Source organism: Phasianus colchicus, chromosome 6 (genome assembly GCF_987193195.1).
Source record: "Phasianus colchicus chromosome 6, bPhaCol1.hap1.1, whole genome shotgun sequence".
Lineage (NCBI taxonomy): Eukaryota > Metazoa > Chordata > Aves > Galliformes > Phasianidae > Phasianus > Phasianus colchicus.
The window spans coordinates 7,776,267-7,792,418 of NC_143441.1; the positions used below are offsets into that span (position 1 = coordinate 7,776,267).

The window sequence follows — 16,152 nt, forward strand, 5'->3', positions numbered from 1 at the left end:
CAGGAGAGTGCTGAGAATGAAGTCCTGCACAGTACGAGACAAAGTCTGCAATAAACCAAATGCTGCATCCATGGCAACTCACAACTCAGTTAATAATTTTCCAGCATAAAAAGATATTTTTCATGGCCATCAAAACAGAAGCAATTTACCAAACTGACTGAAGTGAAGGCATTTTGCATCTGCTGTGTTTTTCACGGCCTCAGCCTTTTGTTTGGACCGTGAGGGCTCTCTGGGATGCTCATGGAGCAAGGATAGACTCTGGTGAGCGTTCTGCCATCTCTGGATGATGGGAAGAGGGAGGCAATCTATTGCCCACGTGCTTGTCACACCAGGTGTGACAGCCAGCCTACGTGGGCCAAAGAGCTGGGCTGCAACATACCAGTTTCTTGCAGAAAAATTGCAACACAGATGAAAATGGTACTTTTCTCTCTTCTTCCACAGTCATTTGGGAAAAGCAAATGTCAGGAGGCAGCGTTTCTGCAGTCTGCCTATGGAGAGGCACCACGGCTCCAGGCTCCATCACTGCTGTGGTGGCCCTCAGTTGCTCTGCAGCCAAAGGGAGAACCACAGGTCTTCCAGGAAGGTGCTGATTATTCATTTTGGAGAGGTTTTCTCTTCTTTTGTTCACTAGAGACAGCTATCCCACTGGTGTACCGCAGTTGCTTAGGGCACTTCTCAAACACACGGTGAATCTGTTGCTGCGTTGTGTATTTCAGAATTAGGAAGTTCCTGTTCACCTTTGAAGACAGCAGAACAAATAAATAAGGTCAGAATTTTACAGATATGACACACAAGGTCACAGATACTAAGTGATTTGCCCATGGCATCAGGCAGAGGTAGAAAGACACTTGATATATCTGCACTGCCAAGCCAAAACTCTCACTTGAAGACCACCCTTCCTTCAAATAAACTTTTGTACTTGTTACATTTAACACAGCATTTTCCGTACCAGGGAGATGAAATACTCCTGGCTGTTCTGTTGGACATCAGCTTTGATTTTATTGTTCCCTACTGCAGGCATAACACTGCATAGAAAATAGCCAGTAATGCTAATGCTCTCCCAGCAGCATTCAGCTTTCCCTGCGCTCCTGGTGAAAGGCAACAAAATTGTCCTCATCCTTGAGAGCAGTAGGCTGCCTCTGCAGTTTTCCTACTGAGCAGTTGTATTGTATTTTCTGTTCAAGCTGGGGTGGTTTATTTCTCTTCCAAGCCTTTAGATTTTTTCACCAATGAAAGTCAAATGAAAACATCAAGCCTGTACCATGTGTTGATTCATTTGCAATTTTGTGAAGTCCTACTGCGTCTGTGACAGCCAATTCAGGTTAAACACCTTTTTATCAAGAAAGTCCTGGTTGCTGTTAAGGACATACCACATCATCTGAGGACATATCCTCACGCTGCTGCATATTGCTGAGCTGTATTGATTAATAGTAAAACTGAAATACCACCACAGCGACTCACTTGAAGCAAAAAGAATGATTCAGATTCCATATTTTGGACATATCACTGCAGTAAGGACTACTGCGGGCTACAGAAAACCGTTTTTTCTTTAGCCAAGGATGATAGGAAGAGAACTGAGAATATCCAGTTTCTGCTGGTGAGATGGCTGTACAGGACCTGTTTAACTTCTCGTAACCAAACTGCTTTCCATGGAAACAGACTAACTTGTGAGCAGACCTCCTCTGATACAGCACTGTGGCTTGCAATTCTGCAGATTCTGTGTTATGATCTATGAGCAACTGCACTGGATAAGAATCTTGTGGCAGTGATGCCTCATGTCCAGATATAAACCTAGATGAAAGCTGTGCACAGCACAGGGAGGAGTATTAACCACATTCTCTGCAACAGTGAGGTCTTTGCAGAAAGTAACAAGGATTGTTGATGGAAGTATGAGCTGCACAGTGCTGGCAATATCTTCATCACTACGACTGCCGCAAGAATTAGGCAGCTGGAGCTTCATTAAGCTTCGTTTCTTCCTGGCTTCAGAAATTGTTCACAGCTGGAAACACAGCGCTTCAGCAAGACAGCCAAGAGACAAGAATTGGTGAAGCAGTATCATCTTCTCACTAAAGTTAATTTATTTTCAATGACAGAGAGGTATCTGTGGATCCTCACCTGAAGAACAGAACAAGTGAGGGGTCTTTGCAAAAAAAAAATTGATCTTTGGAGTGCTTCTCAAGCTGTTCAGCAAGAAAAAAAGGACTTATTCAAGGAGATTCACTCAAATGAAGCACCATGCAGTTAAAAAAATGTGTATACAAGGGCTGCTCTAAACCATTTTTATCAACAGATAACAGCTTTACCTTATCACCGTAATTCCTCTGTACGAGAGTCGAGAAACAGAAGAGTAAATTGACATGAAAATGGTCCTTGGTGATGACAAACAAGCGGTAAAATGGCACTATGAGCATCCTTAGGACCAATTTTATTCCTTACACATCATGATTAAGGAGAATGAATATGAATTAAGGTGAATAATTTTTCTGACAAGGTGAACTGTGGAGTTGCCAGTCCAGCGTAGGTGATGTTCAGAATCACAGAGACAGATTGAGACAGAAGGCAAACAAATGTCTTATGCACATAGATTCAGTGCAAGGAAAGCTAAGGTAATGAGTCCAGGCAGAATAAAAAAGGAGAGAGAAGAAAGGAGAAAAGAAATGTGCTCTGTCTGGACAAATGCTTAGGGCACTGAGAAGTGACAGAACCAGATGGTGTGGCTCAGACTTTAAAGTATAGCTCACTTAGTTTTCAGCAATTAAAATAATTAATGCGGAAAGTATAATTTATTTTAGAAGACGTTAGACAATTTCCCCCTGAAAACGACAGAAACTATCTCCTTTTTCTGAGTCTGAACGTTTCTTGTTTGCTCAAGGTGTGCCACCAATGGCTGTAAGTTATGAACCTCATCCCAAAGCCAAATTTTTGCTTAACAAATTATCAAGGCTTCTTTGAGAAGATTAAGCCGTTACTCTGTCTGATGTCTGGAAGAAAGGGAAAAAAAAGCACCCAAAACACTTAGAGAGAGAAATGTCTGTGCTGATACTTTCTCAAAAAGCCCTTTGATATGGAAATCGTTGGCTTTAACTCCTGTAGCCTCAAGCTTCTCCCGAATAATTCAGATAATGCATGCAAATGCCTGGACATGTAACCCACTGTAATCACAGGAGAACAGGCTTCCTGTTCCTCTTTGGACTCTACTTATTCAAACTCATCCTTTCTGTCTTCTCACTGCTAATATCTGAGTATCCTCACCTGCCAACACAAAGGCTGCGTTTGTACAAGATCTGATAAATCACTGCTGCTCATTTTCCCAGGCCTGCAGGTACCTTCACAGGCAATGTACACAGATATCTAAACTGGAAGCCATCAGCATGCCTACTTAGATGCACTGGAATAAATGAAAGTGCTGCATCCCCACTGTGTCACCTGTAGTAGGCTCATTTGCTGACTAAAGTCCCGAGGGCTTTATCACTGATGCTCCAAGATCCACCTAAAGGAGCTGTAGCAAGATTACTGCTGCACAAACTTGCACCCTGAGCAGCATGCTTCCACCATGGCACCAGTGGGGATGGGCTGACCAAAGTGTCCACAGTGTCCATAAGGCCAGCATGCAGGGTGGTCTATACACTCCTGTGGGGCAGCCCATCTCCAGAGGTGGTATTATATAAATCATATAAATCAATCCTTTTCAGGACAGGACTGATAAATGTATCTAATATGCAGAATGTGTATTAGAATAGTGTCTATAAGGAGAGACCCATGGAAAAATAAGAATAGGACAAAGAATACATGGCACTTCCCCTGACTGCTTTCTTCCAGCTATTTTCAGCTCACAGGACTTTCAGTGCTTTCTTATTTAGTCATCTTCAAGATGTTGCTCTTCCAGCTACTTATTCAGGCTTTCAGACACAAATATGTCTAAGCTCTTTGTACCCACCTAAACTCAGTTTTGCAGGGCAGGGAAAGCCATTTGGAAGGCCTGTGTTGTGCTGGGTCATGCGAACAGCATCTACATAGGCACTTGTCAAAGGTAGTAAAGCTCAATTAACTGGCCTTCTTTTAACCTACTTTTAAACCATCTAGGGCAACTACAGCAAAGGAAGAGAGAAATTATAACTGTCCTAACTGTCTGGGGCCCCATAAGTGTGTTGATGATTGGGTGGCTCTACTGCACCTAGGAAAAGGTCCCTGCTATGCAGTGTGCCTAGTTATACATCTTTACTCCTCTCACACCTCCCCCAGATCCTCCAAGAAGGGACTATGAGTATTCATCACCATTGTGTTTGAAGTATATAAAGAAAATCCTTAAATATGTTCTGCTGGTTCAGATAGAAGCAGAATTGAAATTTGGAAGGATTTGTTGGGTGATTCAGTCTGAACTCAGGTGACCACATCATCCTTCAAGATGCTGAGATCTGGTTTTAGTATCCTGCTTTTCTTCCTAAGAGTGGAAAAAGTGGAGAAAGAACAAAACTTTATAAAGGAGATCACAAACATCAGTGCCCCTGATCACACCAAGAGCATGGAGGGCACAAAGATGACGGTGCAGGGAACATGAAGTAAAGCCACAGCTGTTGTCACCAGAAGAAATATGACTATATTTAAAAGAATGTTGTTCCCTGGTCCAGCCAACTGAGCCCTCCTAGCAGACCCACTTAATCAAGGCAGGTGCTTCTGTGGCTATTTACTGGGGTTTGAAAGGACACTCCCTGCATCACCATCATTCCCACTGCATCACCTGAAGAGTTTTGCTATGCATCCTATGCAGCATGGCATCGTGAGGCTTACTCAGAGTTTCCTTCCTCCTTTCCAGGGAGAGAAAGAACAGCTGTCATTCGATCAGACAGGATGGCTACATTGGCTTCTATCAGCAAAAAGAGAACTGCTCTCTCCTGTGCTGTACCATTGCCCTCACATGCCCTCCCTGCAGCAACCTCCACTCATTCCACCTAGCACAGTTGGAAGCTGAGCCGTTCAATGCGTTTTCTTTTCCTTTGTATCACCATCAGGTGTCATGCTGCTTTCTTCTTGCATTTTAAACTCTGTGGTCAATTGACCACAAAGATTCACACTCACAAAGCTGAACAACAGTACTAAAATTATTCCCCTCTGCACTTTCTTCTATTAATGACTTCTTTCATAACGATCACAATCTGTGGATTATAGCAATTACGGGGAATAATGTAGGCTTAGGACAATAGCTTTTTTGAATTGAGAGAGTAACAAACAGATGTTCATCTCAGGACACATTTCCAGATTTCCCCCAGGTTACACGAGGCCAGCACAGTGCCAGACAGAGTGCCTGTGTTAAAAGCACACTGTGATCTGGATGCAGGACAGCAGAACACACCAGAAAACATACCGAAGAATCATAGAACCGTAGAATACCATGAGATGGAAGGGATCCATAAGGATTACTGTGTCTAAAATGTAATGTCTCATGTCAGAGAGGTGATATTTTCGCACGAAGGCTCTATACCAGTTCCCACAGATGATCTGTCTCATAAAATGGAGTCCCTGCAGTCCTATTTCCTTCTCATGGCTTTAATGAATTTTCTTTTTCAAGTTTGAAATCTACCATTTTCTACACAGAAACAGGAAGTTTTGCCGCCGTGTTTTGCTTTCAGCAAACTTTTCCCTCTGTCATAAGCATTTCGTGTGTGTTTACTTTCCCAACTTTTGGTGTTTCAGCTCCTTTTGCACATCAGGTACTTTCCAGGAAAGGCAATAGGGTGCATGACAAGACAGCCCTGTAAGACAATGTCTCTTCAGGGAGCAGTTTTCATGCTTCTCCTCATCTGTTAAAAAAAAAAAAAAAATAGAGCAAAAATAGCTGTGGCAAGAGATAACATGAGAAGGAAGTTAAAACCATTTTCTGGAGTATTTTGATCTTCAGCAGCTCTAATTCACTGCTGCATGACTTAGTAACCACAGCTGGCAGGACTCTTTCCTGCTGCTTTCAGACAGGCGGTGAGTGGTGAACCAGGAGGATGCAGAGAAAACTTGCTGTCAGCCAGACACACTGACACATCCTTTTCAAAACCAGGACAGAGGGTGCACAATATCCTTCTATAGAGTGGAAATTAGGACATAGAGGATCCTTAGGGAGCCAAGCCCAGAAGGACAGTTGTACTGAAGTCTTCTTTAAGCATCCACAAAGAACTGTCCTGCAGGAGAGACTTGAGCATGATTGAAGCCTCCTGTGTGCTCTGATGGATGGGACTGGCCTGGCCGCTCAGTGGAGCACACAGGAAACATGCACAAATCTGAAATCTGAAATCTTGTCACACATGTGATTTGTGCAAGGCAGACACCTCCTAAGCACACCCAGGCTTGCCACAGACTGCAGATAGAAGCTCTACTGTAGGCAAACGTGGCACCCTCATATCCTTTGTGACAGTGCTGTGGGTGTGCAGTGATATAGCCATATATATACAAGAGCAGCCATTTGCAGGTCTGCTGTGGTTAGGCAGTATGGTGGTTGCTTGTCTGCAAGAAGCATTTTTTAAAAACAGATTTTCAGCTCCCATCAATTATCTCTGCACCACTCATAATGGGGTCATTTCAATTTGCATCGACAGAAGATCCTACCTAGATGTAATTACAGATTTCCTGCACTCATGCCTGTGCTGATGAGGGCAGGACTGTTACGGATTTGAGGGCAATCAGAACGTGGAAGCTGAAGCAATTTTTGCATCTCGGATCCACCCCAAGCAGACTGAATGCACACGACTGACTGCACCTAAGCACTCTCTCTCTTCCTGAGATGTGCAGTACTTAAGTTTCTTCCTCTGAGGGTCTAATATAGCTCTCACAGACATTTTCAAATGATTTAAGAATTACTTTGCTTTATTGTCTCTGCAGATGCAATACAGTAACCACTAAAGGCCAGTTTTTCAAATCCTCTTGCATCAGTATGGATATTCACATGGTAGGTAGTGCCAGTAGATGTTACTCAGTTGAAGACATAGCCAGGCCAAAACATGTAAGGATTTATAAAACAACAGCAGTGCGATGAAATAGCAGACAGACAATTTTAAGGGCCTGCTAAACAGCCACAGATAGTTCCTGCAACAAGACAAAAGCACAGAGAAGAAGTAGAGACACTGCACAACTCTATTACAATTAAATCCTTTTGGTTTATCTAATCTTGTATTTCTTTGCCCTGACCAAAGCAGGCTCCTTTCTTCCTGTTGCCAGCAATATTACCACAGAGTCCATCACTAGCAAGTGCTTAATACTTAATGGCAACTCTGGCCACCAAAGGTTTTTGTGATGTGAGCACATGAGGAAGACCCAAATGAAGAAAATGAAAACTATTGTAACTTTACATGTAGGAAACTGAAGCCCAGAGGGAAGAAATTTGCCTGAGGGTCATATGTGAAATGCGTAGCATTCATTTTCAGCCTAGCATTATTCTTGGTTAATATAGCTTCTCCATTGTTTTGTTCAAAGAAACCCGACGTGTTTCTAACTGTTCCTTTTGGAATATTATTTCAACAGGTGAATGCCCTGTACTGTTGGAAACAGTTTCCTGACAGTAAAATGCATGGATTTAAATGGAAATGCATCCCCACAAAGAGATGCTTCTTACTGATTTTCATTTCAAAGACAACTTCATAAAAAACGTTGCAGAAACCGTGCAAAGAAAAAGTCTAGCTTGATGACAAAGCCAAGCAGTTTGAAAACTTCAGAAGAAATGTTTTATTTCTCCCTCCCTTCCATTTCTCTCCATCTTAAGTCTTCTGTGTCTAAGTTCAGCTAGATTCTTCTTTTCTTAAAGGACATATCACGTTTCATGCTGATCATGATCTCTCTACTCCACTTCGTCTCATTATGAGCAAAGCCTTTAAGAGCATTGCTTCACGGGCAGTCAGATTCCCAAAACCATTTCTCTCCAACAGCCATCTGGGCAGTGGGGAAGCAGTAAGGATTCCCAGGTCAGAGTCAACCCTCAGGAGCAAAAGCAGAGACGAGGAGAGGCACACACTGAACTTCCAGGCCAAGTAATGATGTCAGCTGACTGAGCCAATGGCCTGAATTGATGATTTTGGTTTTTGGTCACTCAGACTACTCAAACTTCTCCGTCCACCAAACCCCATGTATTGTGTATTCATTTTCATCTCCCTTTCTTCTTTGCCTGCTTTCTGCTCCTAAGACTTCTCTCTGCAATTGATCTGAAAGTTTCTTGAAATCAGAAAAAGAAGCAGTGATTTCCATCTTCTTAGCTGTGCTCAGAGTCATTTCGGGACTGCTGTGCTATATATCTTCCTGCTGCATTTTATACAATCATTTACAGAGAGTCTCAGATTTCTTGACTGAAATATTGTCCCTTGTGTGTTTATAAACTCCTAGATCAGTATTTATAAACTCCTTGATTTCTGTAGTAATTAACATGAATTATTGTATGGAACAATATGGTTCATCCAGTCTGGGATAATTAGCAAAACTCTGCAATTCTGAAAAACCCACACTGTCATAAAAGCGGATACCAATGGCATAGAGAACGTTTTTTTGATTATTATATTGGAGGAGAGCATTAGTACTGCTGTATCAATAACATCAAGCTCATGACAAAATGGCAGCAAGTTCGCAAGAAGGATCTGGTATTTTTTTTTATGATACCCTCCAACTTTGCCTGATGGAGACGCTACAATAAATAAAAGTAGAGGCATACATTACTTGTAGAGTAGCCCTACCAGTGCAAACAGCTCAGGAGATGAAAACTCTTATTTTAAACTTGAAATTACATTTCAGCCTTTGTTGTTACATTTCATGTGGTGCATACATAATGTCATTAAGTGGCTCCTCAGAACATAGAGAACATAAAACTGAATGACTCCACATGACTGGAAGAGGACTTTTTAAGCAGGGCTCATACTCAGTGCCAGCACTTCATACTTGGTGCTTAATTTGGGAGTGATTGCCAGGAGGAATACCTAATCCCCTTGTGTTTACTGAATTTAGAGGCTTTCTGAACATTGGAGAAAGGGAAGAGTGAGAGAGAAAAGCTCAGTGCTTGAGATGGTCTTTGTATTTCAATCATGCTGAGAGCATGTGGTGTTTTGAAATTCAGAGATTTTTTTATATGACTTGTTACATACAGGAAACTACAGTCCAGCAGTGAGGTGAGGGGACACGGTTTTAACAAATTTGAACTCTGGCCAGCAAAAGAGAGAAGTTGCTCTGATAATAACTGTGTGGTTGCAGAATCTACCGCTCCTGTTCGAGCTGTTGCTTTTGCTTTTCATTCCACAAATTAATAATAGGAACCTGGTGCAGGTTATAAAGAAAGAGAATTGAAATAAATATCTAGGATATGCCCCTCAACTTTTATTTTCTGAGGGAAAGATAAACTGCTCCTGGTGTCTGCTGAGAGTGTGATGAGACTTTCCACATCTAAATTTCATTTGCATTTCTTTGGCTGGATGATTAGGTGACAGAAAAAGAAGCTATTCTACATAAACTTGAGGAACTTGTTTGGTTTTGTGTAACAGTATTAACTTACAGTCAATAGTACATGCTTCAGGTATGGCTGACGTGGAAATATTATGGATACTATAAAATAATAAACCCAGAATAGAAGGCACTATTAATACTTACAACTCAACAAATTTAAGGTTCTGCACTCCTAAGAATTCGTTTACTTTTTTCTGCATACCCTTAAAAGTTTAAAAGAAAAGGAAACAATATTAGTCCATCAGTCTGTTGCGTAATAAAAGTGAAGTCACAGTTTATTAGCGTGAGAGCAGTATCAGTGCTGCCCTTGAAAATATTCTATTTCCTCTCCCAAGCTGGCTATTATAGGAATCCAAAAGAATCTGCCCTCACAGTATTATTTTGTCTTAGAGCAACTTTCTCGATGACTTATGTTCCAGATAACATAAGCTTACTGATTTTAAAGGTGTGCTTGCTCGTTTGCAGGCTCTGGACTACAAAACTTTTAAACTACAGATTTGCATTATTTTTGTGTTCCTGAAGCTACCTACCAGCAGTCTGACTCCCTGCACGCTTGCCTGTACTGTATTTCACTCTATTGCTTGTTTGACAACCTTGTAATTAATTTAGTAAAAGGCTGTCACTGAGCGATACTGATCTAAACAAAGAAAGAGCAGGTACCATGATACATAATGGGATGTTTTACCTCTATGATTTTGTCTTGTTCTATAATTCGCTCACTTTCTTTCAATATTTCACTTTTTTCCTAGAAAACAAACAAAATAACTTGTTAGGAAAAAAGCATCAACATTAAAACAGTAGCACCGACTAAACTTCCAAGTTTAAATAGATTCTAGTAAAAAGCTAAAACCAGGGACTTTCTATTAATCCAGTATTCAGCAGGAGCGAGGATTACGTGAACACATTGTATATTTGACAGTCTTTTCAACCCTAGAAGTTGTGGCTGATATCAACAGCGAAGGGAAATTTGTAGAAGTGAAATGTTTGGTAAAAACAGGAAATGGGATAGAAGGCAGAAGCTGAAACCAATGTCCATGCTGACATAAGTGCTTTGAGAGAGGAGAACTATTTTAGCAGACCCCAGAGGTTCTATGCAGAAGCAGGCAGTGGAATGATTTCTTTCTCATTATCAGTGGAAACGAATAGAAACACATGGATTGTGGAGTCTGTAGCTGGTGAGATGCAGAATGCCCTAATCATAAAAGCATCCTCAGGAGGACAGCAGTTTGGGGATGACCAGTAGGGAGCTGAGTGTGAGCCACCTGAATGCCCCTGCAGCAATGGAGGCCAGCAGCCTTTATGGATAGAAGCACGGCCCAATAGGTTGAAGAGAGATTATCCATACCTATTCAACACTAGTTAGACCACATGTGCACACTGCATTGCTCTCAATACATGATGCATGTCACTGAGCTGGAGCAAGATCAGAGAATTCCCAAGATAATTATCCAGGCGATCTAGAGATTGTGTTGGCCTCATCCTCAGATGCTTTGCAGACTCATCTGGATACAACCCTGAGCACTCTGGATTGAGCTTTAAGCACGAGGTCCCTGTATTATTCTGTGATCTCACGGCTCTGCTAACTCACAAATCAAGTTACCTTGGTTTATGGAGGCCCCTCCTAAGTAAAGCATCTGCTCTTCTGTAACTTAGCATGAAATCACAGACAGATGCACCACTTCAGAACTTTGCTGGAGACCTTGTTACAACAAATGCTTGCACTTAATTGTTTTGCTGGGAAAAAAAATAATCCTTTTATGCATACTGAGCAGTAAGAAACTATCAGCCAGTCAAAAAGGGAAGGCAGGAAAAGGCATTTATAAATCAAGGCAGTCTATGTTGCTTACTGATGTGCTTTTTTAAAGTCTTATGATGATCGATGGAACATAGATTTTATTTCCAAGAGGCTGATTCAGATCCTAGCTTCATGTTCAGAAACACAATGCCCTGTTCACTGGAGGGACAAACCAAGATATTAACTACTCAAGCGTTCATATTTGCTCAGAATCAAAATAGGAGAAAAAGCTACTGGAACGGGCCACTATTATGCCCACAAAATACACTGATATCCATGAGAGCATACACCATATGCATCTCTTTATGGCACAGGAACAATTAATTAGCGATGCACTTAGGGCAGCTTTGGAAGAGACCACAGAGACTCAGTAATTCATAAAGTTACTCCAACTCATATGAAAGCCAGGTTTTACATCATCCCTGTATCAGTGACAGCAATATTGTGGGTTTTTCTTTGTCATAGCAGCAAAATCTTTGGTAGGCCTATGTCTTGACAGAGTTGAGCATCACAGAGGTACGCTGACATGGTCTTCAGTGCTCTGATGGAAGTCCATACTATAAGATTATTAACAACTGTAAGTTGACTCTCACACTCTTCTTTGCAACTCATGACAATTTCTTTCCTCATAAGGGCGTTTTGGTACCTTTATGATGGCCTTTTCCATTTCTTCCATCATTTGCACCAGCTCTTGTAAGCACGTCTGTCAAAGGAAAAATGTTAAGAGTGGGTGAGGTTGGGCAAAGTGAGACAGAGGGAGAAGCTGTGGGTTTGGCAAGATGGGAAACAGAACACACATTGTGCTGTGAGCTCTGCACATCTCACTGACTATCTGTAAGCTTTCTTAATGTTAACTCCTCTTAGAAAATGATAAATCAAATAATTCCTGTGGCAGTTATTTGTGAATGTTTTACAGTCAAAGGAAGATAGAGGAAGTGTGCGTGTGTGCCTATTCATGCATTCAGCTGACAACTGTCTCCATACTGCAGTTACACGTAGGAACTGTTAGAACAGCCAGCTAAACAGAAAAAATGAGGCCTCTTGCCTGTTTTTACCACCAGCAGCAATTCTGGTCTCAAGTACTCTTGTGCATGTATCTAAACTGCAAAGACTTTAGATGAGAAACAGGATTTTTTTTCTTCTGTGTGAAAAATCCCTAGTGTACCAAATGCCATCCTGGTTAAGAACCCTGCATACCACAGTTCACTTCTGTTTTTATCACTAATCAGGGTATCTTTCACCTGATTTCTTCCCCCAAAAATATATTCTTGTGCAAGTTAACCAGACCTTAGGAAATACTGATGTCTTGGTTTGAACATTTGTGTGTCAAGTCAAAATGTGAAGTGTGCATACTACAGGTTTTATCAAATGATTAATGGCAAGATATGTTATTTGATCACTTACGTTGAAATGATTTCTGCACTCCAAACAAGGAACCTGTTGACGCTCACCATGTGCATACATCCACAGTTCAAGAAATGGAAAATAAAAATTAAATTTGTCTGAAGAAACAGTGCAGTGGGAAGTAGTTTTTTTCCTCCATTCTCTTTATTCAAGGGGTTCTTGATTATTCATAAATATATATTATTCATAGATTTATGTTTTTGTTAAAAATGACAAAGATTCCCTGTAAGACTTCATTAAGAAATACAATGAAACCGAAGTATGAAAATATCTGAAAATGTGCCACTGCAGAAACTGCTATTTTAGGTATGCTTTCAATCAAGGACATAATTTCCTTTTCAAAAGATGCCTGGAATATTAAGATCACAAGAGTCATGCAATGATACTAGAAAGATGAAGGCTGTTTTCAAGGTAAGTCCTCAAATACTTTAAAGTATATTTTGGTCATATTTTCAGGTTACCTTTAGTTGTTTGGAAGTTAGAAGTATTTGGAGAGCACAAATAGCTTTTTTTTTCCTCCAGAACACTAGCTTCTTTATAATTAGAAGTAGAATATCCCTGACCTTACAAGCTGTGCTTCATCGCAGTGCTCTCACTAAGTATGATACAGAGGTTGAAATCCGCTTTGAATCACTTGGAGAAATGCTGCCAACTGCAACAATACCAAGGGAATATAAGCAACTTGATCATGGCCTCGCCGTAAACTGGCTGCAGGAACCACCACACTTTGCATGTCCTTGGCCCACAGATACATAAGGAGATTCCTACAACATGTAATGCCTTACTCTGTTCATTCTGCGCTCTGGATCGCTCTTGACCTCTGGAAAAGTGGAGCCCAGATCTTTATTTCTCATCTCCATCCTTTGAGACACAGATGATGCCTGAAAACTACAAAAATCACAGAGACAGCTGAGGGATCACAGCTTGGGTGACTGCTCTGGTTACATGAATAAGGGCAAGGCAGGACTGTGAACATTAGAATCCAAATTCAAACTCCACATTACACCTTTTGCTCTACTCCCTCCCCCACCTAACATGGGTGTTTTGTACAGTTTTGCTTTAATAACTTGTTTTTTTAAAGCTAACACCAGCTTAATCCCATTTTTGACTGATGAAATGTTTTGATGAACACCCCAGAACGGTTTTTCACATTCATCTTTTTCCACACTTTTTATTATCTGGATTAACCAGAAAGTACATGCACTAAAATATCTGGGAAACAACCTTATCTCACATTTATTTTAGCCTAACAAGAAACTGGATAAAGTCTCAAAGAAATAGTGTTTTCCCAGTTTCTTAGTGTACTGGGAAGTACGTGGGTTACGTTCAGGCCGCAGTAATGCCAGAAAACATCTATCTCACAATGTTATTATGCTAAATGCTCTAGAAGTTGTTTGCTTTTCACTTTTTTTTGGAAGACACAGTAATGAGCACACCTGTTCAAACACCACTTACCTCGTGAAATGCCTGTTTTCACTGAGAGGCTGACTGTTTTCTGCATGAATTTTAGAATCCATCTTGCTGAGGTCTGTCTTTGCCCCTTTTTAGTTTCCATAGATAAGGGCACATCTGAAAACGGTATGTTTCCATTAAAAAAGTGTTTGCACAGGAAAATCAGTTGATTTGCATTAAACACTGTGTCATGCCTCATCTCCTACAGAGCTGGACTGAGATACTCAGGTGGACTATATGATGTCCTCTTCCAAATTCTTCCTGTCTGACAGGCCTCACAGCAGCCTCTTGTGTGTTTAATGCTACTTTTTCTTCCCCCCAGATTTGAGATGGGCTTGTAGAAAAATAGCCCTTATAGCAAGCTCTAACAAAGCAACAAAATATAAAACAGAACATATTTTGTATTTGTGATGAAACTACAGAAGGCAAACACAAAATCTGTTGGTTTCAATTTTATTTTAAGCCTTAATAATGAAACTGTTAAATTTATTACTTCAATTGTTAGAAGAAGGGATCTTCTGGAGACATTTCTCTGGGATGGCTCTGCTACTCTATTTGTACAGTTGTATAACCAATGAACATATAGATGTTATAATTAAGAAATATACAAGAAAGTTACACTAAGCAGGTTATCACACTAAAGAACAAATGGAAAGCTTACCCTTGTCCTAGGTTTACTGAAAAGACTCCAAGAAGAGTGATTTCCAAAAGATCCTTCCCCAGTGGCAGCCAGCACTTAAATGGGGTCTAGGAGAGGTGGAGCAAGGCTCCAAGGCTCCACCCCTTCAATAGCACAGGTGAATTGCCTTCACCTGTGCTCCAGGGCTGACTCACTGCTCACCTCCTGTGGTCAATCAAAGGTTCAGGCCGTGATTCAATAGCTCCCATACAACAGTGAAGGGATTGAGCTCTTCCTCTGGTTTTCATGACAAGATAAGTCAGATGCAAACCGAGGGACAGATCTGGAAAAGCTGCCCATGTGAATACTCTCTAAAACGCAGGACAATCTTAGTCAATTCTAACTCATACGCTTTGCTCTTAGGGAAGAAAATAATACCACATCTTCTTCCCCCATTGAAGCAGCCTTCAATCTCCTCAATTTGGCCACTGAGGCAGAGAGACAACCTTAGATTTTTCCATAAGTTTGTTTACTGTATTTGCTTGTAAATGCTTTCACTGTGGAGGGGAGGGGAAGCAGTGGAAGGGCAGGGGAGTGAGAGATGTTTGCATCATCCCTGCCCAGAATTCATCAAAACTCTCCCTGTGAAATAAGCAATCAGAATTACAAACCAGGTAAGAGCTCACAAAGCAAACAAACAGAAAAAGCAACCAGAATCCTCCTCAACACCTGCACACCATCCTGTCCTCGAGCCCACCTACATCCTGATGGCATTAGAGACCTATAACTGAGACCATCTGAAACTTGCTTTGGCTTCTGCAGCTCTAGCTTTGGAGCAGGTAGGCTGATTTCCACCGCATCCTTTGCAGGAGGCATTTTCCCCCTTGCAGCCACGTGTTCTCACTGCTGGGGTTTCTTGCCACGTGAGCAGAGCTCTGAGGGCCATGAGGATGGAGGGCAGCTGCCCTCAGCCCCAGCATAGTCTGATCTTCTCACCCTGCACTCCACAGTGCAGGACTTTGCTCTCGGAGGCTGCAGCCTTCATCAGCTCACTAGGCTTGACCACAAAAAGTTGTAAGGTTCATTGGCTTGTTAGGTTTTCAGTTTCACACTGAAACCTTTCCCCTGCTGGTCATTCTCTCAGGCAGCTGTCATGTCAAGCTGTGCTACTAATTCTCATTGTGCATGGTGTATATAATGTATCTGTGCTGGTTCTGCTAGCAAAGCAGCTAAGCCCTTGGGGCAGAGAGGCATTCAGAAAATTAATTTTATAGCACGGGGCTGCCTCATATTCAGGACCCACTTCAACAAAGCAAAGGAATTATGACTGACTTGAATGAGAATATTAATGCTTAAAGTTAATAATGCACTTTCAGAATTGGTCTTATATCATGACAATCAAATCATTAATCTATTCCATTAC

The 16,152-nt window shown here is 41.3% G+C and overlaps 1 protein-coding gene across 8 annotated transcripts in view; it reads right to left on the reverse strand.

Annotated features, from left to right (window-relative positions):
* LOC149917404 (uncharacterized) overlaps positions 1-16,152 on the reverse strand; it is a 21,171-nt gene continuing 5,019 nt past the window's right edge. For 3 of the 8 annotated variants that reach the window (XM_090142316.1, XM_090142319.1, XM_090142318.1), the window contains exons 2-8: positions 14,114-14,227; positions 13,444-13,546; positions 12,659-12,691; positions 11,901-11,957; positions 10,145-10,204; positions 9,604-9,662; positions 6,832-7,068 (exon numbers count right to left, since the gene is read on the reverse strand). In XM_090142316.1, coding sequence (XP_089998442.1) covers positions 6,912-7,068; positions 9,604-9,662; positions 10,145-10,204; positions 11,901-11,957; positions 12,659-12,691; positions 13,444-13,546; positions 14,114-14,175 — 531 coding nt within the window. In that variant the 5' untranslated portion in view covers positions 14,176-14,227 and the 3' untranslated portion in view covers positions 6,832-6,911. Of the gene's footprint in view, positions 738-5,519; positions 5,799-6,831; positions 7,069-7,693; positions 8,178-9,603; positions 9,663-10,144; positions 10,205-11,900; positions 11,958-12,658; positions 12,692-13,443; positions 13,547-14,113; positions 14,228-14,771; positions 14,866-16,152 lie in introns of those variants that run through there. The other 5 variants (XM_090142317.1, XM_090142323.1, XM_090142324.1 and 2 more) reach the window with 5 other exon arrangements.